At 38.3% G+C, this 24,277-nt stretch overlaps 1 protein-coding gene across 11 annotated transcripts in view; it reads right to left on the bottom strand.

Annotated features, from left to right (window-relative positions):
• Positions 1-24,277, bottom strand: part of Veph1 (ventricular zone expressed PH domain containing 1) — a 297,471-nt gene that overhangs the window by 241,986 nt on the left and 31,208 nt on the right. For all 11 annotated transcript variants that reach the window (XM_074073910.1, XM_074073906.1, XM_074073909.1 and 8 more), the window contains 2 exons: positions 17,450-17,665; positions 2,118-2,292 (listed from right to left, as the gene is read on the bottom strand). In XM_074073910.1, the coding sequence (XP_073930011.1) occupies positions 2,118-2,292; positions 17,450-17,665 (391 nt within the window). The remainder of the gene's footprint in view (positions 1-2,117; positions 2,293-17,449; positions 17,666-24,277) is intronic.

Raw genomic sequence — 24,277 nt, 5'->3', positions numbered from 1 at the left:
TGAAGTTATTTTAAGAAAGGGAGAAGAAGGAGAGCCATGGAGGGAGAGATTCAAACTGGGGAACATTACATGCATATATGGAAATGTCACAATGAATCCCTTTGTGTAACTATCATAAATGAATAAAATGTTTAAAAAAGTGTTTGATATGACAAAGGTCTGCAGAGCAGGAAACTTACTCTTAGAGTCAGCAAAAGCCCTTCTGTTTTGCAACTTGTAAGAGTAATGGTGGAGTTTTTTACAGTTGCATCAATACTAAATTCTAAGCCCTGAACCCAACTTTTATAGGTCAAATTACCATTTGTTTTATGATAATTTTCATAGTGCCAGATCAAATAAACCAAGTCATTTGTTTATTTCAAATGCTTGCAGTGAATTTTGAAAGTGTATTTTGTGTTTCAAAGATTTCTTTGTCATTGAAAAAGCATTAAAAAAAAAAAAACCCAAATGAATGAGCTAAGCTCTTGGCAGCTATAAAGAAATAATCCAATTCATTTTTTTTCCTTAAATCTGCTATTGGCAAGTCTGACTATCATGGTTTTAGAATGTTTGGTGTATTTAAGAGTTTGTAATTTCTATAAAAAATTCATTCCAAAAGATGTTTTCAAACATCTTTTGATGTGTTGAAAAAATTATTAATTGCTCTTCTAGACTTTTAGCAAGTTTAATATTGCATATAAAAAGAAATTAGTCATTTAATCCCAAAGCCAAAGGAAATTAGAAAAGAAAGAACTAACTAGCATTATTAATGACAAATTTTAATAGAGAAGCACAGGTTGAGAGATAAACTTTCACTGTCATGTGCCTATCAGATGTACCTGACATTGAGCAGACACAGGGATAAGGGGCTAGTCAGAAGCTTAGGGGTGCTAAGAAGCCCCTTAGTTAATGTTTGATTCAATGAGCTCAAGTCAGGAACAAAATCTTAATCCTTGGCAGGCAGCAGACATTTTGAAAACTGGAGGACTAGGGTAATACCAGCTCCTAGGTAGATAGTTGAGCTTAAGGAAAGGAAAGAGAGTTTTAGGTAAGAAAAAAATCATCTGTTTTACTTCAGATGTCTACTATTTTCCTGCCCCATATGGCCACATGGAATTAGTGGATCACTAGTGACTCCTGAAGCTTCAGGTAAATAAGAAAAAGGTGCAGAGGCTGCTATCCTGACAGAGCAACATGGAGCCTTCAGAGTGGAGTCCATCATTGGGAGCTCCAGGACAGCCTCAAAGACTGCTGGGTTTAAGGGTCTGGAGAAAGATGTCATCACAGCATACTGTGCCAGTAATTGTGGGCAGAAGAAGAGTGTGGGCTTATGGACAGGCCTGGAGAGCACATGTAGGGACACTCTGGCACTAGGATCACTTCACAGGGTTTATGTTCAACCTGAGCATGGGAGGCAGATTGTGTCAGTAACATATGGGCTGAGATACGCATGGACCTCATGCATTTTTATTAATGACTGGGGACATTTGGATGAATATATTGTTTCTGACCACAGATTCAAAAAACATGGTTTCCGATAGATCTGAAACCAAATGGTAAAGAAAAGACAAGGTGAACGTGTGGACTAATTTGACTTTCTCTCATTCAAATGTCGAAACAACTAACAGAGGTGTCCTGGTTTGATTCCTTTTGCAGTAGTAAATTAGTCCCAAGTCATGCTCACATTTGAGAAGTCCTTACACATTTTCTGTGTATTTTTCTCTAAAAAAAAAATGACATATCCTATTTTGGGAAACTGAAGGAAAAAGAGGTTTTCCATCTACCACAGACAGCAGTGGGACCTGTTTCACTCAGTCACAGAGACAACTTCTCCACAGCACAAGACAACCAGAGTCAAGGGGAACAGAGCTCTCCAAATTCAGAAATTTGGAAGAAAGCTTACAACTCAGAAAGTTGGAAGGAAGCTTACAACTTTTTAGTGAGTCCAAGTGATTCATCTGCCAGGTAGGAAGAGGCACAGACTCAGCCAGCCCAGGGACTTTATGTATGTTCACAAGTCACCTTGTGGCAAAGCAGATCTAACATGCTCTATGTCTCACTCTGCACAGCCACAAATGCTTCATGAAAATGTCTTACAGCTCCTAAAACACGTTCTGAGCTCAGCCTTTGCACTGTACCTTGGAGGATGCTCTTCACTATGACTTCTGTGTGGTCAGCCAAAAGATCTGCTTTGGTGATCGAAGCCAGAGACAGGTAGTTAGACATATTCTTGCACAGGTCCTTGTTGCCTCTGTGGAGGAATTTTACAGCAATGGGTACGGCTAAGGCCATCACAGGGGGCTGGTTGTAGTTCTGAGAAAATATAAGAAAGCAACAAACAAGTGACTCATTGTGCATTCATCTAGTCATTCACCCCCAACAAATTTACTGAGCTAAGCTCCCAGAGTACAGCTGAGAAAACATAGTCCCTGCTTGTTTACATGGTATCTGGGAACTCTTGAACTTGTAGAAGAGATTTATAGGAGAATAGGCCAGTGAGAGCATCAGCTGACAGAGGCCCTGACAAGCAAAGGAGCATCCAATCCAGCCAGGGGTGTTCAGAAAGACTTCCTGGAGGAGCTGATGTCTTAGCCAGGACCTAAGGAATGAGTAGGAGATAGCTGGTGATGGCTAGGTAAAGAGTGGAAAAGAAAGAGCCCATGTGGAGGCACAGGGGTGAAAGATCATTTGGTGCATTTGGGGAGTAGTAACTAACATAGTCCGGCTGTAGTGTGGTATGGTATGTGTAGGGTGACTGGGTGAGGAGGTAAGGGATGGGATGGAAGAGGTAAACAGCATGATTATAAAAAGTCTGGCATGCCAGACTAAAGAGTTTGGAATGAATCTTGAGGGCAATCAGTACTCACTGAAAAGTGGAATTATTGATCAGATTTTTTTTTTGCATTGCTGGGTTTTGAACTCAAGGCCTATACCTTGATCCACTCCACAAGCCCTTTTTTTGAAGGGCTTTTTGAGACAGGGTTTCAGGAACTATTTGCTGGGCTGGCCTCCTGGTATGTACCTCCTGAGTAACTAGGATTATAGGTGTGAGCCATGGGTGGCCAGCCAGATTTATACTTGAGAAAACAATCAAAGGAATGTTGAACAACATTCTTACTATTTCTTATAAACTAAATATTTTTGGAATTAATGAAGGTTCAATGAATACAGAAAATGTGAGATATATGTGTGTATGTATATATGCCATGGAATATTATTTAGTCATAAAAAGAATGCAATCTAGTCACTTGCAAATATATGGATGGAACTAGTGGGTGTTATGTTATATAAAATAAGCCAGACACCAAAAGATGAATATTGCATCTCTCACTCAAATGTGGAAGCTAAAAAAGTAGAGTATAGTACTTACTAAAGGCTGGGAAGAGGATTGAGGGAGATTAGGTAAAATGCAGTTACATAGGTACAACAGGTTCTAATGTTCCATAACACATAACACATAACTATATTTCACAACAATTTATTATATGTCTTATCTAGAAGAATTTAAAGTTTCCTAACATAAAGACATAATAAGTCTTTAAAGATGGGGAAATGCTCATTACTTTGATTTCATCATTACACATTGTACACATACTGACTTATCATACTATAACTCATAAGTATATACAATTATTGTGCATCAACTGAAAACTAACCCTAAGGTTTTAGCTACTTAAGTTCAGAAGGGAAAAAAATGAACACTAGACTTAAAACTGAAGGAATTCCAGATCCTAAGATAATTCTCTTCTTGATTTATTTTGTGATTGAACATAAATGTCTTCTATATATAAAATAGTGGTATTGACATTTAGATTTGGAAGATACAAATTGGTTTCTTAAGAATGAATGATACATATTCATTACCATCAGCCCCATCCCTCTGACTATGGGACAAAAGTTGTACAGTACATATGTGTTTGGGAGCTGACTCCATATTATATAATAAATGAAACCTTTTATTTTCTAATCATTCATGTAAAAAGTGCTTATTATTCCATCTATAGATTGTGTCTTCTAGTACCTCCCACAATTCTGGATTTATGTTAGATCCTCAATGAATATGTGAAACTGAATAATTAATACAAAAATACAAATCTACAGTGATAGTTGTCACTGGGAACATAATGTGGTGGGAAGAGCATCTGACAGAAAAACAGACTCTGGATTCAAATTTGAACTCTTCCACAATCTTGTTGGGTGACTATGGAGATATAGTCCAACTCTGTCTTACTTACAAAAGTTATTATCACCACCTTTCCTAATCATACAGTCTGATAAACAGATCTCACACAGACATGACTTCAACTATCTGGCTCAGGAAAATTTTCTAGGCTGCTAAGGGATCACCAAGCTTCTTATAAAGAGGGCCAAGGGTGGGTGGGGTGGCTCAAATGGTAAAGAGCCCCTGAGTTCAAACTCTAGCACCACCAAAAAAAAAAATGGTCTCTTTTGTAAAGAGGGCCAAGTAATGAATACCATCCAAATAGAGGTCTACATTTAGGCTACCAATATGCAGGTTTAATCTGGATCAGATTAAGGACATTGAGGGAAACCTAGAATGGTAGATGAGAGTATTATGACACAAACTCTAACTATCCATCAATAACTATTTACTCCTTTTTCCTTTAGTAATAAATTCCCAAATATCTGCTCAGATATGGCCACATGGCTAAAAATAGCACTTCTCAACATCCTTTGCAATTGAATGTGGCTATGTCCAAATTTTGGACGACAGGATAAAAATATCATTGGTATGTTCAATTTCTAGGTTACTATTAGTACGAAGAGCATGGAGTTATGCAGTGTCTTATTCTTGCTGTTAAATGTTGCTTGGAAATAAGGATGAGGTAACAAAGAGAGAAGCAATCATCTTAGACAATGAGTTAGAAACCAAGTGTTGAGTGATACAGAGAAAATAAAAGGAAGGACTTGAGTTTGTGATATTATACAGCCACTATATCAGCCCTGGAATGATGCTCCTGAATTGTGTGATGAGAGGCCAGGTTCTATGTTGTTTAACCCACTGTTTTATTTCAATTTTGATATGGCAACTAAGTCTGTATTTGGACTAACACAATGCAAAAAACCAGGACCACTTTCATTCTTAAAGATTCTTTTTCAGTTTGAAGAAAAACTTAAATCATTATATAATATCAAATGTAGAATTTCACCTATTCAAATCAAATTCAACAATAGGAACAGAGGCAAAGATTGTCATTGATACATACTGATACTCAACAATATTATGTCATTTTAGAAATGGGAGAGTTGGGTCAGGTAGATATTTACATGGAAGAAAACTATATGTAGACCCTTACACCAACCATTAAAAAAAAATCAGTCCCAGATAGATTACATATCTAAGGGTGAAAAATAAAACAAAGGTAGAAAAGAAAATATGGAACATCCTGTTGGCCACAGGACAGGCAAAGATGTCCTTAAACCTAACTCAAAAAATATTAATAATAAAGAGAAAAAGTTACAAAGCAGATAAAAGTAAGAACTTCTAATCAAGTGATAGTATTAAGAAAGTGGAAAGATAATCCAAAGAATGAGAGAAGATATTTGTAATATATTAATCCAACAGAAGTCTACTAGTACCTAGGATATGTATTAAAAAAAAACTCCAAATCAAGAGAAAAAGACAGCAGCCAAATGAAAAATTAAACAGATACTTTACAAATGAAGATAAGAAGTTAGTCCAGGAGGATCCAAGATGGTGACTAGGGTACAGAAGCAGACAGCGTCAGCTCCGAGAATCAAAAACTGTGCTGAGGTGCTGGAGCCACACTTGGCAGAAATAAAGCACCAAGAAGAATCAAAACTTCAACACCCTGAGCCCCTAGCCCATAGAAAGCTTCTCCATGCCATGTTACACTGAGAAAACAGGAGAGCTGCTGCACCTCCAGATGCTGGCTCCAAACCTGCTTGGGAGGCATTCAGCACACCAAACATGTGAGCGCCAAGTGTCACACGGTATTCCCCCAGCCACCCTTGGGATAAACCAGCATAGCCCCCTGGGCAGACTGACCCCCCTGCAAAACAAAACTGAACAATAAACAATGAACTGAAAACTAGCACACAGCAGAGGGGATGGAAACAATGAAAGCACACTGGAGAAGGGGAGAGGGTCAAGGAGTTAATCTCCATGCTAATGATCAGTAAACAAATGGCTAGACAGACAGTAAGGCCAGCCACTGCCTGAAGTAGGGCAGGTAGCAGACCACAAAGCTCATCTCTTAAGCCAGTGAGCAAAACCCAAAGTCAAACAGCTCCGCAAAGTTGAAAAACAAACAGTGAACCATCACAGCACACAGAGGGCCAGCTGACAGATCACTGACCTTCCCCAGAGAAAGGGAGCGAGGCCAAGAAACAAGACCCCCTTAAACAAGCACAGCAAAAAGCCAACTCCAAAGCAGGACAGCTAGTGGGCTACAAAGCTGATTCTGGAACCTGAGGAGAACACTGAAACTTAAACTGCCATACCTCACTGACGGAAGAGCTGACCAAACAGCTGCTACTGAACAACAGAAGAAAAAAAAAAAACAGTACCCAACCACCTGGCGAGACTATGACAGAGCTTCTGCTTAAATACCAGCACCAGGACTGGATGCTGGAGGAGTAACACCAGAACTTAAACTAAGACTGAAATTCTATTGTTCCTGAACCTGCAGTTTGTTTGTTTGTTTTGTTTCTTGTTTGTTCATCTCCCCCTGTTGATTGCTTTGGGTTTTCCTGTTGTTAGTTTTATTATTGTGAATTAGTTCATACTAAATTACACCCAGACCAGGGACAGAAATAGCACACAAACACTTAGCTAAAAAACCCAATACAGCCACAAAACAAAATTAAACCAAGGGAAAGAAAATGGATGACTGAAACCACCAATTAGACTATCAAGAACACAGTTGCACAGTACCAAGTGGAGCAATGGGAAGAAGAAAAAGGATGGAAACCATTCTCCCCCAAAAAATAATTTAATACAGGAGTCAGAGGGAAATGAAGAAAACGGATATTCAGTTCTGGACTTCAACAAAACAAATATAAATGATGCCAAGGAATCCAATGATATCCACAAGAACACCCTGAAAGAAAAAATCCTGCAAGTAATCACTGAGAATTTCATGGAGATGTTACTAGGCATGGTTAACCAAACATACAAGATGCAGTCAAGAAATTTCAAGACACCAAAAATAAAGAATATGAGAAGACACAGAAACAAATAAATGAACTCATAGGAGCCCTAAATAAACACCAAAGTGAAACAGAGAACACTATAAATAGAGAGATAAATGAATTAAAGACAAAAATAGATAATATTAAAGAGGAAGTGACCCATGATATGGAAGACCTCAGAAAAAAGAATGAAACAGAAACACAAAACACAATAGAAGGCCACTCCAGCAGACTAGAACAAGCAGAAGACAGAATCTCAGAACTTGAAGATAAAATGGAAATTAAAGGAAAAACTGAAGAGCTATTAATCAAACAACTCAAGACCTGCAAAAGGAATATGCAAGAATGAACCGACTCCATCAAAAGACCAAAACTGAGAATCACGGGCATTGAAGAAGGAAAAGAGGTGCAAGCAAAAGGGATTCATAATATATTCAATAAAATAATAACAGAAACTCCCAAATCTAGAGAAAGTTATGCCTATTCAGATACAGGAAGCCTCCAGGACACCAACAGACTTGACTAAAATAGAACTACCCCATGACATATTATCATTAAAACAACAAGCAAAAGAATAGAGAAAGAATATTGAAGGCTGTAAGAGAAAAAACAAATAACTACAAAGGTAAACCCATCAAAATCACAGCAGAATTCTCAACAGAAACCTTAAAAGCAAGAATGGCATGGAGTGAGGTATTCTGAGCACCAAATGAAAATAACTTCAACCCTAGGATACTCTACCCAGCAAAACTATCATTCAAAATAGATGGAGCAATAAAAGTCTTCCAAGGTAAGCAGAAACTAAAACAATATATGACCACCAAGCCAACACTACAAAAGATTCTCCAAGGAATTATGCACACAGAAAATAAAAGAAAACAAAACCATGAGAGGACAGGTGGTACCAAACTACAGGAGAAGAAAACACAAGGAATCAGAGAGTAGCATTGATTCAGCTACACACAATCAAACCCTTAAACAACGAAAACAACTACATGACAGGAATCAACACATACCTATCAATATTAACACTGAATGTTAATGGACTTAACTCCCCCATCAAAAGACACCATTTGACAAACTGGATTAAAAAGCAAGATCCAACAATCTGTTGTTTACAAAAGACCCATCTCATTAACAGAAACAAGCACTAGCTGAGGGTGAAAGGCTGGAAGAAGATTTACCAAGCCAATGGTCCCCCAAAACAGGCAGGAGTAGCAATACTCAGACAAAGTAGACTTCAAATTTACATTGATCAAATGAGATAAAGGAGGATACTCTATACTAATACAAGGAGAAATACACCAAAAGGAAATAACAATTATCAACCCATATGCACCCAACATCAGTGCACCCAATTTCATCAAACATATTCTGAAGGACCTAAAAGCATATATTAACTCCAACACAATGGTAGTGAGAGACTTTAATACCCCCCTATCACCAATAGACAGGTCATCCAAACAAAAAATCAATAAAGAAATTCTAGAACTAAATCACACCATAGATCAAATGGACCTAGCTGATGTCTACAGGGTATTTCATCCAACTTCCCCACAATATACATTCTTCTCAGCAGCTCATGGAACTTTCTCCAAAACTGATCATACCTTAGGGCACAAAGGAAGCCTCAGCAAATATAAGAAAATAGAAATAATCCCATGCATTCTATCTGATCACAATGCATTAAAACTAGAACTCAACAGCAAAAACAACAGTAGAAAACATGCAAACAATTGGAAGCTGAACAACACATTGCTCAATGATCAGTGGGTCATTGATGAAATAAAAGAGGAAATTAAAAGGTTCCTAGAAGTCAATGAAAATGACAACATGACCTACTGGAACCTATGGGACACAGCAAAGGCAGTCCTAAGAGGAAAGTTCATAGCCATGAGTGCATATATTAAAAGGACAGAAAGATTCCAAATTAATGACCTAATGCTACATCTCAAACTTCTAGAAAAACAAGAACAAGCAAATCCCAAAACAAGCAGAAGGAGAGAAATAATAAAAATAAGGGCCAAAATTAATGAAATAGAAACAAACAGCAACAAAAAAAAATACAAAGAATCAACGAAACAAAAAGCTGGTTCGTAGAAAAAATAAACAAGATTGATAGATCCCTGGCAAAAAAAGCAAGTCTGGAGGTATCACAATACCTGACTTCAAACTATATTACAAAGCAATAGCAATAAAAAACAGCATGGTACTGGCACAAAACCAGACATGAAGATCAATGGAACAGAATAGAGGACCTGGATATGAATCCACACAGCTATTCCCACCTTATTTTTGACAAAGGTGCCAAAAACATACAATGGAGAAGACAGCCTTTTTAACAAATGTTACTGGGAAAAGTGGTTATCTGCCTGCAAAAAACTGAAACTAGATCCATGTTTATCACCCTGTACTAGTATCATCTCAAAATGGATCAAGGACCTTAATATCAGACCCGAAACTCTGAAGTTAGTACAGGAAGGAGCAGGAAACACTGTGGAAGTAATAGATATAGGCAATTAAATGTCTTCTACTTAGACTTTCCCCTAGAAAGTAACTATAAACTAAATATACCTGATAAATCTTTAATCCGTTCCTGTACTTTCATCCATTTTCCAGATCCATGGATCAATCTGAACCTTAGGCCCAGAAAATAAGTATCTCACAAGCTAACCTGAGATCCCACCAGTAAGTCAGCCATGTTGAGAACTCTAACCCTATTCTGTAGTGGCAAATCTTGTGTGTAGTACATTTCTACTCAGTAGATCTCTTTGTACCTGTCATAGCAGACCTAATACCATCAGGACTATGGCATGCAGCTAGACTTCTCTGATGGCTCATTTGAATGCTTTTGCCAGAATTGTCTCCCTCCTGGTGAATTAAATTGGGCCTAAATGGACTGTTTGTTACTGATGTGCTGGACTATGAGACCTCCCTGGGAGGCTGGTTGCTCCCTCTTTCAGAGGCTGGCCCTATCACCTTTAGAAATCGTAGCATGTGCTTGACCAGGCAAAGGGAATTGTTTGGATCCACTGAGGCTAACTCACACCAAGGAATTTCCAAAAGGTGAGTGCACAATAGTGATGCCAATCTGCTCATCCACAGTGGGGGACTTTCCTTTCATATTATCAGAGTGTTCACTCCAGGGCATAAAATCGGCTGAGAGCAGAGAGATACTGAGGGATAGTCCATGGAGACCATGGTGAAACCTGATTAATAAAATACTCCTGCCCTACAAATGAATCTCCATCTGTGTTGACTGGAATGTTTCATCCATCAAATTAAATCTCTACCCTTATACTGCTAAGTAAGCCTGCCAAAATAATGGTCCCACACTGAGCATCGTCTTTTTGTTAACATCTCTTCAGACATGTGGTATTTAAGAAGGCTAATTGATTTGGCCATTTTTCTTCAATTGTCACAATCTATTCCTGCTCCCTGAGGCTACATCCAAGTTACTTTAGTTAGAGTACTGGATGTTCCCCAAACCTTCCATCTCATCTTGGGTTGCTCCTATAGCCAGCCTGTCTGTCTCTCTATTACATGTATGCTTTTGATAGTTTAACCTTTCTATGGCATATCCCTGCGCACACAATGACTGGTCAAAGCCCAAGATATGAGGGTGGAACACAGTCACACAATTCTTCTTAGGGCTTTCCAACTAAGAACTCTATGCCTAAATTTATTTTTATCTCCTCTGGGCCTTTTGCCAAGAACAACTTGCAGGTAGAGAGGTGCCTGTCTTTCTTTAGAGCAATATATCCTTAAGCACATTTGCTTGTTACTTGCTGAGTCTCCCTACTAACTGTGAACACAGACAGGCACAGTGAAAGATCATAGGAAATCAGTATTTCCAGCAACTAATGTTTTTAAACCTTGGGGTGAGCTAACACTTGCCAGCAATAATGAAAAAAACAGGCTGTCTTCACCAATTAGAACACATTCTTTTTAGAACAATTATAGATGTTCTGGAGAAAAACAGTGACCAGCTGTTAAAGTCTCTGAAGTGTGTTCCAATAGAAATGTATAATCCACCCCAAATGTGTAATGCCATCATTAAAAAAACAAAGAAAGTTTAACATGCTCCACACATATCTTTTGGAAATCTCTCAAATGACACAAAAAAGTGAAACTTTAAAAAGAAGCGAATAGTTCATATAAGCATTAAGGAATTGCCACCAAAGGCTCTCAATCTCCAAACAGTATCTAGACAGCTCCTAGCATATCAGAAACCGTGGTCACTGTTGATGGTAAGATGTGAGTGAGGGACTTGGAGGCCAAGACTACCCTGGATAGAGGGCCCTGTGGACCTGATAGATAATAACCTCATGCCAATGGCTGGGACTTACTTTCCAAGGCAGTTAACACAACAGGTTTCAGACCCATAAAGTTATTTTATCTCTAGAATTATTTGGATCACAGAAATGCTAATGAAACACAGCAGAGAAAGTCCTGTGGTTATGTGCCTACAAATAAACCACTTAACAGCAGCCGATAAAGCCAGAGCCTGTGACAGATCTTGCCCTAGCACAGATGAGAGCATGTTGTGTGGATATCATCTTGCATGTGCTTCGGTGCTCAAGGAACAAGCTGAGTGAAGTGCAGTGGAGAAATAAAAACTAGCTCACGGGGACGGCTACATCTAGCTGAGAGGTTAAAACAGGAGGGCCTTGTTCTACAGTTGCCAAGAATTATATTTCTTAACTAGATTAATACCAGTATGAGCTTTTGATGGATATTTTCCTTTGAAAATGCACCTTGGGAACATTTCCCAGTGTTTTAAAATTGCAAAGAATAAAGCTAAGTAGAAGAGATATCTGAAGTGGTAGCTAATAAAAAGCTCTTTGGATCCTAGGTCTTGAATTCAACTAAAAAGCCACAAAAAATGTTGAAGTTCAAGAAATATTAAGCTTCACTTATTAATATAGGGTTTTTTTGGTTGTTCATCCAGTATCATCAGTCAAACTAATTTTGGGCTTAAATATAAGATGCTTGCTTCCTACTAGCATAGCTATGCATAAAATCTAACAGGCACATTCAAATAAGCTTTCCCAGTGGACTTTCTGACTGATGATACGGGAGCAGAAGCCTGAGGGGGAAGAATTGTCCCAATCCTCTCCCATTTCATGCCCCTGTGTAAGGACTGATACTGAGGCCTAGTCTGGAGAGAAGTGCAGCTACGGGGAAGCCAGAGGGCCATCATTTCCCCTGAGCTCATTCATTTCATTCAATAAATATTTGAGCACCTACTATGTGTCATGTACTATGCTAGGTGCCAGACAACTTCATAGAATAAACAGCTTAAAACTTGGGGAAGCTGGCAGTTCATGTCTATAATCCAAGTCACTTGGAGGCTAGATCAGGAGGATTGTGGCTCAAGGCCAGTCCAGGCAAATAGTTGGAGAGACCCCCATCTCCAAAATAACCAGAGCAAAATGGACTGGAGGTGTGGCTGACCAGCTTTACAAGAGCAAAGCCCTGAGTTCAAACCCTAGTACCACCAAAAAAAAAAAAAAAAAAAAAAGCCTTAGGGAGGATAAAGAGAGGCAATAAACAATGGATATAATTAATTAATAGCTTGTTAGAAAGCATTGGGTGCTATTTTAGTTTCCTATGATAATATCAACTGGACTTGATATTCATGCAGTACTTCCTAGGTCCTAAATATTTTGTTCTTTCATTTACTCCACACAACCAACTCATGAGGCAACTACTCCTGTCATCTGCATATGTGATTCATTCACCCAAGATTATGTTATAGGTAAATGGTAGAGCTTGGGTTATTATTGAATAAACTTCTGAATTGATTGAAATAACCCATTCTTCTGTAAGAGTTCTCAAGGAAATGCTCCCAACCATTGAAGGCACTTTGCATGCAAGGCCTTCCTACAGCATTGACTGGAAAAGAGGACTGAAGCATGGAATCGAGCAGGGTGGTCCTTCCATAAAGACAGAAAACATATTTTCTGATTTGAGGATCATTCCTAGTACCCTTCCTACCCTTGGTCAATCCCTGTGGGCATCTCCGTTTTCATACAGCCATCCACAGAGGTAAGGGAGGGAGAAGAGACAGTACAAAGGTGGTTGAGTATAGGCCAAAAGCTCTGTTAAGTGATTTGGTTGGGAAAGAGGCTATGATTGTCATAACTAGTACAATGAGGCTAAGATTGGGCACTGACTTCATGATGGCTGACTTGTCAATTCTCTAGAATTTCTATCTAGCACATCAACTACATTAAAAAAAGAAGAAGAAGAAGCAAAGCACACTTCTAATCTTCATAACCCCTCTCCAAGATTGTGTTTATCTTAGAACACAGAATGTTGTGGGGGGAATCTTCCTTTTCAGGATTTTTCCAAAGAATGGAAAATGGCTAACCCCATATATAAACCTAGTCAGAGGAGGTTCTTCCCCCTAAATAAGTGGTAGTTTGAGTGAGGAACTAGTTCATGGGTAAACCTCAAGTGGAGATTGCTTTTGTAAACTTCATGTGCGTCTTTCACCACCAATTAGAAAAACTGGATTTCAACAGATTAATTTATTGAACAGAGCTAGCTGGATGATCATTTCTACTGCCCTACAATACTGGGTTTATTTGCTGGCCACAAACCAGTACCTGGGGCACTTACAATGTGGCAATTGTGTTGTATAAGCACTTAACATGCTATACCACTTATAACCCTCACAGCACCCTAGCAGTAGGTGTTGCTATTCCTATTTTACAGATGGCAAACAGAGACTTAGATAAAATAATTTGCTAGCTTCTCAGCTATGTGAGAACAACATCCGCAAGAGTCTGAAGCCTTTAAGCTCTAAGGAACTTTGTGAGTCTACTCTCTCTCCTGAGAGAGTCAGAATTTCAGACCAGGAGGTGATATGATTCAATCCTTTGTTTTATTCATGACAAGTTGAAAGACCTGTCTAAGGACACCGGATGGGTGGTTAGAAGCATATAGCACAAGGCAAAAAACAAAACAAAACAAAACAAAAAGCCCAGAACTTACAAGTGCATGCATATATACACACACTTATTTTCATAAAGAAAGCAGTAAGAAGATGATTCTGGAATTTTAAAAGTTACTTGAGGTAAATGTGGCAAGTTAATAAATTTAGGGAGCTAGAAAAGAAGAGATTCAATGTAATTGCCAATTAAAAGGGACTGGAGACAAGAGAATCACAAGTTTGAGGCCACCCTGGGCTATGTAGTGACTCCCTATCTCAAAAACCAAAACAAAAGAGTAACAGAAATACATACTTGAAGAAAGTTTGAATGTAGGCTAAGAAAGGAAAATTGGGGAGAAAAAAGATTGTGTGTGTGTGTGTGTGTGTGTGTGTGTGTGTGTGTAGCTCAAAATGATGGTGGGAAGTTAGTAAAATAAAAACCTAATGAAACGGCTGAGGTGTGAGAAAACAAATGCCCAATTAGATAGTATGATACTGGGTTTGCATATCTTGAGAAAAGGAATGGGAGAAGGGGGAACTACTTTTTTTTTTAATTTTTCCATTTCATGCAAGCTAAAAATCTTGAGTGCTTAACTTTTGAAAGTTGGTTTACTGTTTTATTTTACTGAACAAACAAGACAAAATAGTTATCTGAATTTCTACATGGTTCCACAAGAACTTAAATTACAAGTAGTACAAAATATTCTTTTCAATGTTTACTACAGGCAAAAAGTTCCCCTAAAATTTTGATGAAAGCTGAACATGAATTCGGCAGCCACAGGCCTTCTAACTTTCTGGGAGTGCACCCCAGGGGAGCCTGGATGTGATGCCGAACCTTATTGGCAGTCCCCTTTACCGTTAGGGTTTCCTGCTGCCTTCCACTACAATGGGTCTGCCTCTTCCTGGTCACCCCATGCCCACACTGGCCCTGCCGGCTGGAGTTACCACTTCTGTGATCTACTCCTTCCTCTCAAAGAGGAGGCCTATCCCTCAGTCCCTCTCTCTATACCATCCCAAAATAATACACTTTGACCTCATGACCCTACTTGTAACAATTCCCGTGAAGTCATTTACATTGATCACTACTACTAAGTTTACTACTTCTACGTCTCAGAAGCTTTTGGGTTTTTGGGGTTTTTTTCTCTCTCTTATGTAGGAAACACAATGCCTTGCCCAGAATAAAGCATCTCTTTATGTTAGAATTTGGGGCATTTTGGAAAGATAGTATACTTACAGTTATCAGGCCTTGGCCTTATTTCACAAATGCGTACTCTTACACAAGCTGGGTTTTAGCTCAGAATGGTTTCTTGCTCTACCTTGCCTGTCTGGTGAGATTTCTGTTCATGACTCAGTACCTTTCCAAATATAATGTTCATCCAGAAAACTTCCACTCTAGAATCATGTTCAGAGAGGAGCCTCCAGCCCCTCAGAAGTTAATGAGCACTTGAAATGTGACTAGTCCAAAGTAAATTGTGCTAAAACACAAATCGAATTTATGAGACCTAGTAAAAAGTGTAAATCATCTCCATAATTGTTACATTGAATACATGTTGAAATGTTCATATTTTGCATGTACTGGGTTAAGGAAAGTAAATTATCAAAACCTATTTCATTTGTCTTTTCCTTTTGGGTGTGTCTACTAGAAAATGTAAAATTATATATGCAGATCATATATAATTCGTGGTTTGCATTAGATTTCTGTGGGCTAGCTCTGCTCTAAAGTCTAAGCCAGTGGACTTGAACTTGCAGAGGAAGTTGGAAAGAAGGGCTCATTTGTGAGTATGTCTGACTGTGAAGTGGCTCTTACAAGTGAAATAATTTATGCTGCTGATGTATATCAATGGTATATTCAAGATAACCAAAGAAGAACAAATGTGTTAAGTCTCTGGTTTTCCATTCAAGCAGCATACATCTTTTGTTGATTTTTCTGAAATCTCCATTTCTTTCCCAACCATCCCTAACCCTGAAACAAAAGGAAATACTATGGTGGTATGTGGTCTTTGTTGAGTTGGCCAGTCTCTGAACTGAACTGGAAAACTGTGAGAAAAATAAAAGAGAGAAAGAAGAGGAGGGGGAAGAGAAGGGGAGGAGGGGAGGGGGAGGATGGGAGGGAGAAAAAAGGAAAAAGAAGAGGAGGACAAAGGAAGCTAGTATTAACTGCTTATACAGTGCTAAGCAGTTATACCCAACCAGAATTTCCTAAACTGTCCTCAATGGAACTCAGTGTGCTCTGTGGCAAGTCATAAAATGTTGTGTTGAGGTTGGGGAGAGTAAAGGATGTTCCGTGATCAAATCAGATTGGAAAATTCTGGACTAAACAAAGCTAGCCAGTTTTCTTTTTAATCATAGGACTTTTCAGTCTTTAATATGCTACAAAATATTGGGACAGTTTGAAAGGGAAACACCAAATTCAGTGTTCCCCAACTTACCTGGCCACAGAATTCTGTTTTGAGAAACACCTGTCACCTTCACTAGTTGGTAAAAAGTGTCACAGACAATGTCACTTAATACACATTGCGGAGGGAAGAAACTGTGGCTTAGAAAGTTAAGTTACTTGCCCTGCCTTTCAATGTTATACAACAGGTTGTTGCCTGAGCCCAAATTCCCAAATCACATTTACACCAGAGGAAGGAATTAAATGTGGTCAGAATAGTTCTTCATGAAGAGCTCATAATACACATAGAAAAACACCTAAAAATAAGTTAGCTTAGTTATTTCCTCCCACATCTCCCAAGTTCAATGTCTCTCACTTCAGTTCATTTCCTCTTTGGCTCCCTTTGATGAAAGAGATCTCTTGAGAATTTTCCTCATTTGGATCGTTGCTTGCTGTGTATTACTTTGAATTCCCTATGGCATAGCTTAAATATAGCAGGGGCTTCATAGAACTTCCTTAATTTATTAATTACCAACCTACTGGCTTAGCTACCTATGGTTTGTGATGGGTTTTTGTTGTTGTTTGGGTGTTTGTTTTTGCAATTCTGGGAACTGACTCAGAGCCTTGCACTTGCTCTACCACTGGAGCCATACCCTTATCCTGGTTTGTTTTTCAGATAGTCTTGTGCTTTTGCCCAGACTGGCTTCAAACTATGAATCCTTGTCTCCCCTTCCATAGTAGCTGGGATTATAAGTAGGAACCACCACATTCAGCTTGTCTTTTGCCTGGACTGGCTTCAAACTGCAATCCTATTTCCACTTCTCCAGTAGCTGGGATTACTGACATGCATACCCAGCCCGTAGTGTCTTTTTACAGTATCTAAGCAGTACAGAAAAGGTGGCTCTTGGTTCAGAGAAACCATGTGTTCACATAAGCTGCCAACTCAGCTTCAAATTGCTTGCCGTTGGGCACCAACATACCTGCAAAATGCAACTCGTGATATCAGATGCGATTTTCGAGTAAGGAGTGTCTTCATCTTTCCCCAAGGCTCTCAGGTTGTGTTCCAGGCAGGAGTCCCAGAGCCCCACGAGGGACTTGGCATGCTTTTCAATGGACCCCGTCTCTCTGATGGCTGTTGTGATTCTTGTGATACAGATTTCAACCACTGCCTGGTCATTGTTATTGGTTTGGTAGTCCTAGTTGGGAAGAAAACGCTCATGTTAAATAATATTCTAGGATGTTATCCTTCCAAGGGGGAAATACTAGCTCGGTTATGTAGAAAATGGGTGTGCCATGCTGGGTGTTAAGGGGTGAGGCTGTAAGGCCCAATACTATAGGGTCCTTCTTCCTTACAGATTGTGATCTTGTGGAAGAGGCCGACAGGCAAGTATGTCACACTAGAGCAGGGTCCTGCTGTCACCAGTAGAAGGACTCAGTGAAAGGCTAAAAGAGCTTAACAATTCGCTTGCAAGTGAGTTTAATCTTCAGGCTGTTTGAGTTTCTAAGACCATCTGATCTTTCAACAATACTTATGAAAAATTTCAAATTACTTTCCATTTTCCCCTCATTAGCTTTCTCTTGTTCCAGACACACATCATTTAATTTCTCCCTTTTCAATACAAATAACTACCAAACCCAGGTTAGCTTTCCACAACCAAAACTCCCCCCATTCCCTTATTTTAATTATCTCTCAAATACCTCACCATCATTCCTGAGGGACAATATAACACTTCAAATTTGTAAAAAGAAAAAAAAATTGCTTTACGCTGGCAAATTCATCCGACTAAACTCCACATGGTTAACTCCCAAAACTGAAAAGGTAACAGAGCAACAAAATGTCTCCATCACTGCATTTTATGTGCACTAGACAAGGGGGGTGATGGGGTTTTTCTCTCCAGCTGCAAACCCCACTTAATTGTTTTTCTATTTTTAACTACTATACATAATAGGATAGTAAACGCCTTGCACATGAATCTCTGTCTACATTGTAGATTATCTGTAGTCTAGAGTCTCCAGAAGTAGAATTTCTGAAACAAAGGGCAGGAATATTTTTAAGGCCAAAATGTTCCAGAAAGGTCTTGCTAATTTATCCTGTCAGCTGGGTGAAAGCATGAGCTCATTGTGCCTTTGTAAGAACAAAGAATTTTTAATATTTCTCATTTGATCAGTCAAAAACAATATGTTGTTACTGGATTACTTAGGAATTTCCTTTACCCAAAGTGAAGATGAGTATTTTCATGTCTTTTTTGGCTATTTGTATTTCCTCCTCCTTTAAGAATTATGTACTATGTCCTAAGTCTGTTTTTCCTTTTCAGACTTCATTTTCTTTTTGATTCTTCTTTGGTGCGATATCTTTTTCTCTTAAAGATATTAAGTTAACATTTGGGTTGTAAATATGTCTGCATGCTTTAATTATTCTATTATTGTCATTATAAGGGCTTTTTTGTGGCTATTTATTAATAGCCACAAAGAATTTAGGCAGTGAGCTCTATCAATCTTTTGTGGTTTCATTGTTTTTCTCTTTTTAAATTGGAATAAGTTGTTTAATTTTTTTATTGATTTAAAAGGTAGATATGGTATAAAAATTCAAAAGATGCAAAAAAAAAATGCAGTGAAAAGTGAGAGCCCCTGTACCCTTGTTTCTCATCCCCCCAGTTCCCTTCCCCAGGAGAACTCTGCTCGCTGACTCCTCACAGCTCATAGAGGCATTCTAAGCACATCCAGAGACCACCTATGCAGTCTCGTTCTCTCTGTCATTCCTTTAACAGTTCTTTTTTTTTTTACTTCAAGTTTTCTTTATTGAAAAAGTCTAATAAAAATCCAATAAAAGTCCTCCTGTATTTTTTCTAAATTTATATTTTAAAAAGACCAAATATTCCATTTGTTATTTTAGAAATTAATCTTTTAACCATTCACTGATCTCTTAAATCTATCTGGTATTTACAGAAGTAAGTAAAGGTCAACATTTTCTTCTAAATAGCTAATCTCATTTTGCCACCATAATTTATTGAAAACTCCATTTCTTGGGTTGGGGGTATAGTTCAGGAGTAGAGTGCTTTTTTAGTATGTCCTGGGTTCAATTCCTAGCACAATCTCACACACACACACAAGAAAAGGAAAATTCATTTCCTAGTAATTTTTTTATATGAATTCAGTTCTATTGCAGGATTTTTAAAAATTTCCTTTTTTTGTTTTTGAATTCTTTTACATTACTAATTTGCCACTTTCTTTACATAATCTCAGGTTTTTAAAGGAACTTCATAATGTATTGTGTCTTTTTGCTATTGCTGTTAACAAAATTTTTGTGTTTTTTTTCCTCACTAGGACTTTTATTATTGTTCACTAAGTGAGCCTATTTTTTAAAATTTATTCTGTAACCAACTGTGTAGCTCAATTTTTATTATTATTATTATTTTTGTGTGTGTGTGGCACTGGTGGTTGAACTCAGGGCCTCTTATTTGCTCTACCACGTGAGCTCTGCCCCAACCCTTTTTTTTTCTTTAATTATTTTGGGGACAGGGCCTCATGTTTTTGCTGGGGTTAGCCTGGACTGCAAGCCTCCTATTTATGCTTCCTGCATAACTGGAATGACAGATGTGTGTCACTGCACCCAACTACTGGTTAAGTTGGGGGTCTTACACCTTTTTCCCTGGGCTAGCCTAAAACTGCATTCTTCCCAATCTCTGCCTCCTTAGTACCTAGAATTATGGTTCAACTATTCTTAATTATGGGAAAATTTCAGATTATTCTCTTGGGTTTTCTGCAGCCTGAGGTCTGTATCTTTTATATATGTCAAGACTTATTATGTTGTCTAGAATTTCTTACTAGTTCACATAAAAGTGATCAGAGCAAGAATATTGGTTTAGTTCCTGATTTTTTATATAAGATTTTATAGTCCAATCCAAGAAAATTCAGTAAATGTTTTAAATCATATAGGATGCATCACTTTCTTCCTATTTTCAAAGTTTATATATTTGATTTAATTTCTCTAATAAGCATTATGTTGGCTTTCTTCAGTGAGATGGATACTTTATAGCATTATAACTTATAAATAATTTATAATGTTGAGTAACAGTCTATTCTTAGTTTACTGAGTTTACTTTTTAATCAAGAATGAATAGTTAATTTAATGCCTTTTTAGAATCTGTAGATATTATTTTTGTCCTTAAGGATATCATTTTGACAAACCATAGAAACAAATTGCCCAATATCAGTCAACTTTGCACTCCTGGAATATATGTTACTGGATCCTGGTGAATAATTTTTAATGTGCTGCTAGGTTCTGATTTTAGTGTTTAAATTTTTACATCAATATTTGGTCTTTATGTCTGTCAGATTTCATAGCAGTGTTAAATCACCTCTCACAGTATTCAGCAAAAAAGGATTGCTTTTGATTCAGCAGTTTTCTCAATCTATGTATCTTTTCCTGTATTTTAGTAGGTAAATTTGACTAGTGAAAAAGAAAAACTGCCTATTTATTAGGTTTGAATATGTAATATGGCTTTGCTTCAAAGTTCTTTACTTTAAATTTTCAACCAAAGCTGTTTCACTCTAAGCTGTTTCACTCTTTCTTCCCATCCAGGGCAAAGCCACTCATTTCCTCAGCTGTTGGTTCATAGTTGAGTCAGCCTGCAGAAACTGTCCTTGGTCAAAGGAAATGGACTCAGTCAATAGTTCGTTCTTCTCTTGGACTGCCTGCAACCCCTGACTAGTCCATGTAGGGACAAGAAGGCCTGTTCATCTGTCTCTGATTGATTCTGATTCTGTTCAGAGCTTCCTGAGGGATTGAGGCCAATTTTTTTTTTACAACTGCATCACAGTTCATCTTCTCCCTCTGCCCAATTCTGCTCCATTCACTCCCCTACAGATGCTGATTCTGAGACCATACCCTCCCCTATGAACTTCCTACAAGGTAATTGGCATTTCAGTCTGGTTTTCTAGGCTCCAATCAAAACAAGGTTTACACTGATGGTGACGAGAAATATACTCAATCATATCCAAGTAACAGATAAACAGTAAATGGCAAAGAGATTTTGAATTAGATGAAACAAGCCCGAATGAAAGTCAATGAAAATATGTGACATACGTAAGTCTTAGTTCATGAACACCAAGACTCAACTCTTCCATGCCATGCTTAGGAAAGTGCTGAATTACCAGAGAAATTTTGAAATGAGGCTGGTGTTTGCAGGAGAGTATCAGTGAGTTTGTTGAACATCTGGCATGCATTCTAAGATTTTTAACTAGAAAAGTTAAGTGGCTATCTGTAAGGGACTTCACACTGGTCACATAACTTACAGCTTTATAATACATATAGTATTATATTAGGTCTACTTACATCATTTATGAACCTCGATATTCTGCGAATCTCTTAAAGCTAAGAATTGCTTGCTCTTTCTTTTTCTTCCTTTCTTTCTTTGGCAGTACTAGGGATTGAACTCAGGTCTTGTGCTTGCTAGGGTGGTTCTCTATCACTTGAGCCAGCCCTTTTTGCATTGGTTCTCTTTGAGATAGGGTCTCCTTTTATGCCTGAGCCTTCCTGGACTTCAGCCTTCCTATCTGAGCTTTCGAATATGGCTGGGGTGACAGGTGTGCACCAAGGTAAGAATTTCTTAGCACTAAAAAAGAAGAGACTTATGAACTTGAAAATTTTTGTATAATGAAATTCTATATATGATATGAAGAAAAAATATTCTTCCCCTAAAAGATTGTCCCCAGAATGGGGGGAAAAATCTGCATAGTAGATAACTGCTTCTTTTGACAACTATTCAAAAAAGACAAAGGGTTATGGTGGCACATGCTTGTAAGCTCAGCACTTGGGAGGCAGAGATAAGAGGATCAAGAGTTTGAGCTTGATCTATATACAGTCCAAAGTTAGCCTGGGCTACATAGTGAGACCCTATCTCAAAAGCAAAACAAAATGACAAAAAAAAAGGGACAAAAAATTTTAGCCTGTTTTAATGATGTCATTGAATGCTTTAAAGCTTTTTGGTGCAGTTAAATCCTTTGCAATTAGGATTTTTCTGATTCACATTCAACAGTCCCTGTTCATATGAAATATTTATGTGTGCATGTGTTTATCTTTGACCATGACATTGGGTCAGTATCTCTGCATATTCTGATAACCAGAATATACAGGGAACTTAAAAAACTAAATTCTCCCAAAACTAATGAACCAATAAAGAAATGGGCAAGTGAACTAAACAGAACTTTCTCAAAAGAAGAAATTCAAATGGCCAGAAAACACATGAAAAAATGCTCACCATCTCTAGCAATAAAGGAAATGCAAATTAAAACCACGCTAAGAGTCCACCTCACCCCTGTTAGAATAGCCATCATCAGCAACACTACCAACAACAGGTGTTGGCAAGGATACGGGGAAAAAGGAACCCTCTTACACTGTTGGTGGGAATGTAGACTAGCACAACCACTCTGGAAAAAAATTTGGAGGCTACTTAAAAAGCTGGACATCGATCTACCATTTGATCCAGCAATACCACTCTTGGGGATATACCCAAAAGACTGTTACTCCAGAGGCACCTGCACATCCATGTTTATTGCGGCACTATTCACAATAGCCAAGTTATGGAAACAGCCAAGATGCCCCAGCACTGACGAATGGATTAAGAAAATGTGGTATCTATACACAATGGAATTTTATGCAGCCATGAAGAAGAACGAAATGTTATCATTTGCTGGTAAATGGATGGAATTGGAGAACATCATTCTGAGTGAGACCAAAAATCGTATGTTCCCCCTCATATGTGGACATTAGATCAAGGGCAAACACAACAATGGGATTGGACTTTGAGCACATGATAAAAGCGAGAGCACACAAGGGAGGGGTGAGAATAGGTAAGACACCTAAAAAATTAGCTAGCATTTGTTGCCCTTAACGCAGAGAAACTAAAGCAGATACCTTAAAGCAACTGAGGCCAATAGGAAAAGGGGAACAGGAACTAGAGAAAAAGTTAGATCAAAAAGAATTAACCTAGAAGGTAACACCCACGCACAGGAAATCAATGTGAGTCAATGCCCTGTATAGCTATCCTTATCTCAACCAGCAAAAACCCTTGTTCCTTCCTATTATTGCTTATACTCTCTCTACAACAAAATTAGAAATAAGGGCAAAATAGTTTCTGCTGGGTATTGAGGGGGGGGAGAGGGAGGGGGCGGAGTGGGTGGTAAGGGAGGGGGTGGGGGCAGGGGGGAGAAATGACCCAAGCCTTGTATGCACATATGAATAATAAAAGAAAAATGAAAAAAAAAATAAAATAAAATAAGTGGCCAGGTCCACTTAAGGCCAAATCCATCAAGCTTGACTTAAACATTCACTCTCACAGTAAGCTGGTTATTGTTGATTTAAAAATAATTTATCCAAAAGCAGTGGGATGTCAAATCAGAGAAGAAGAATGATGAAAAAGCTTCTGGCCAGTTATAGGACAGCTCACTCTCACTCAGCCACAGACACTACATTTCAGGTCATGTCACCTCCATTAACCTTTGAAGTCACCCTTCACTGTGCTAAAAACACTCTTCAGGGAATGGCTCACTGGGAAAGGGAATGTGGAAGAGCTGAAGTAGTTTGTGGAGGGAAAAGCAGACTTGGAGTGGAAGTCTGGAAGAGAAGAATAGAGACACGATAATCATTTCTCCCTCTCTTCCTTTAGCAATGACATAGCACAGTGCTTAGGACACATCATAATGAAGACAGAACACCAATATTCTCTCTGTCATTCGACAGAGAATATATTAAAACAGAGAAAAAGTAGATTAGGTATAAAGAAATGGCTACTGAAGTGAAAGCAGAT

Source organism: Castor canadensis, chromosome 5, assembly GCF_047511655.1.
Source record: "Castor canadensis chromosome 5, mCasCan1.hap1v2, whole genome shotgun sequence".
In the NCBI taxonomy this organism is placed as follows: domain Eukaryota; kingdom Metazoa; phylum Chordata; class Mammalia; order Rodentia; family Castoridae; genus Castor; species Castor canadensis.
This window is presented reverse-complemented; position numbering and strand designations above follow the sequence as displayed.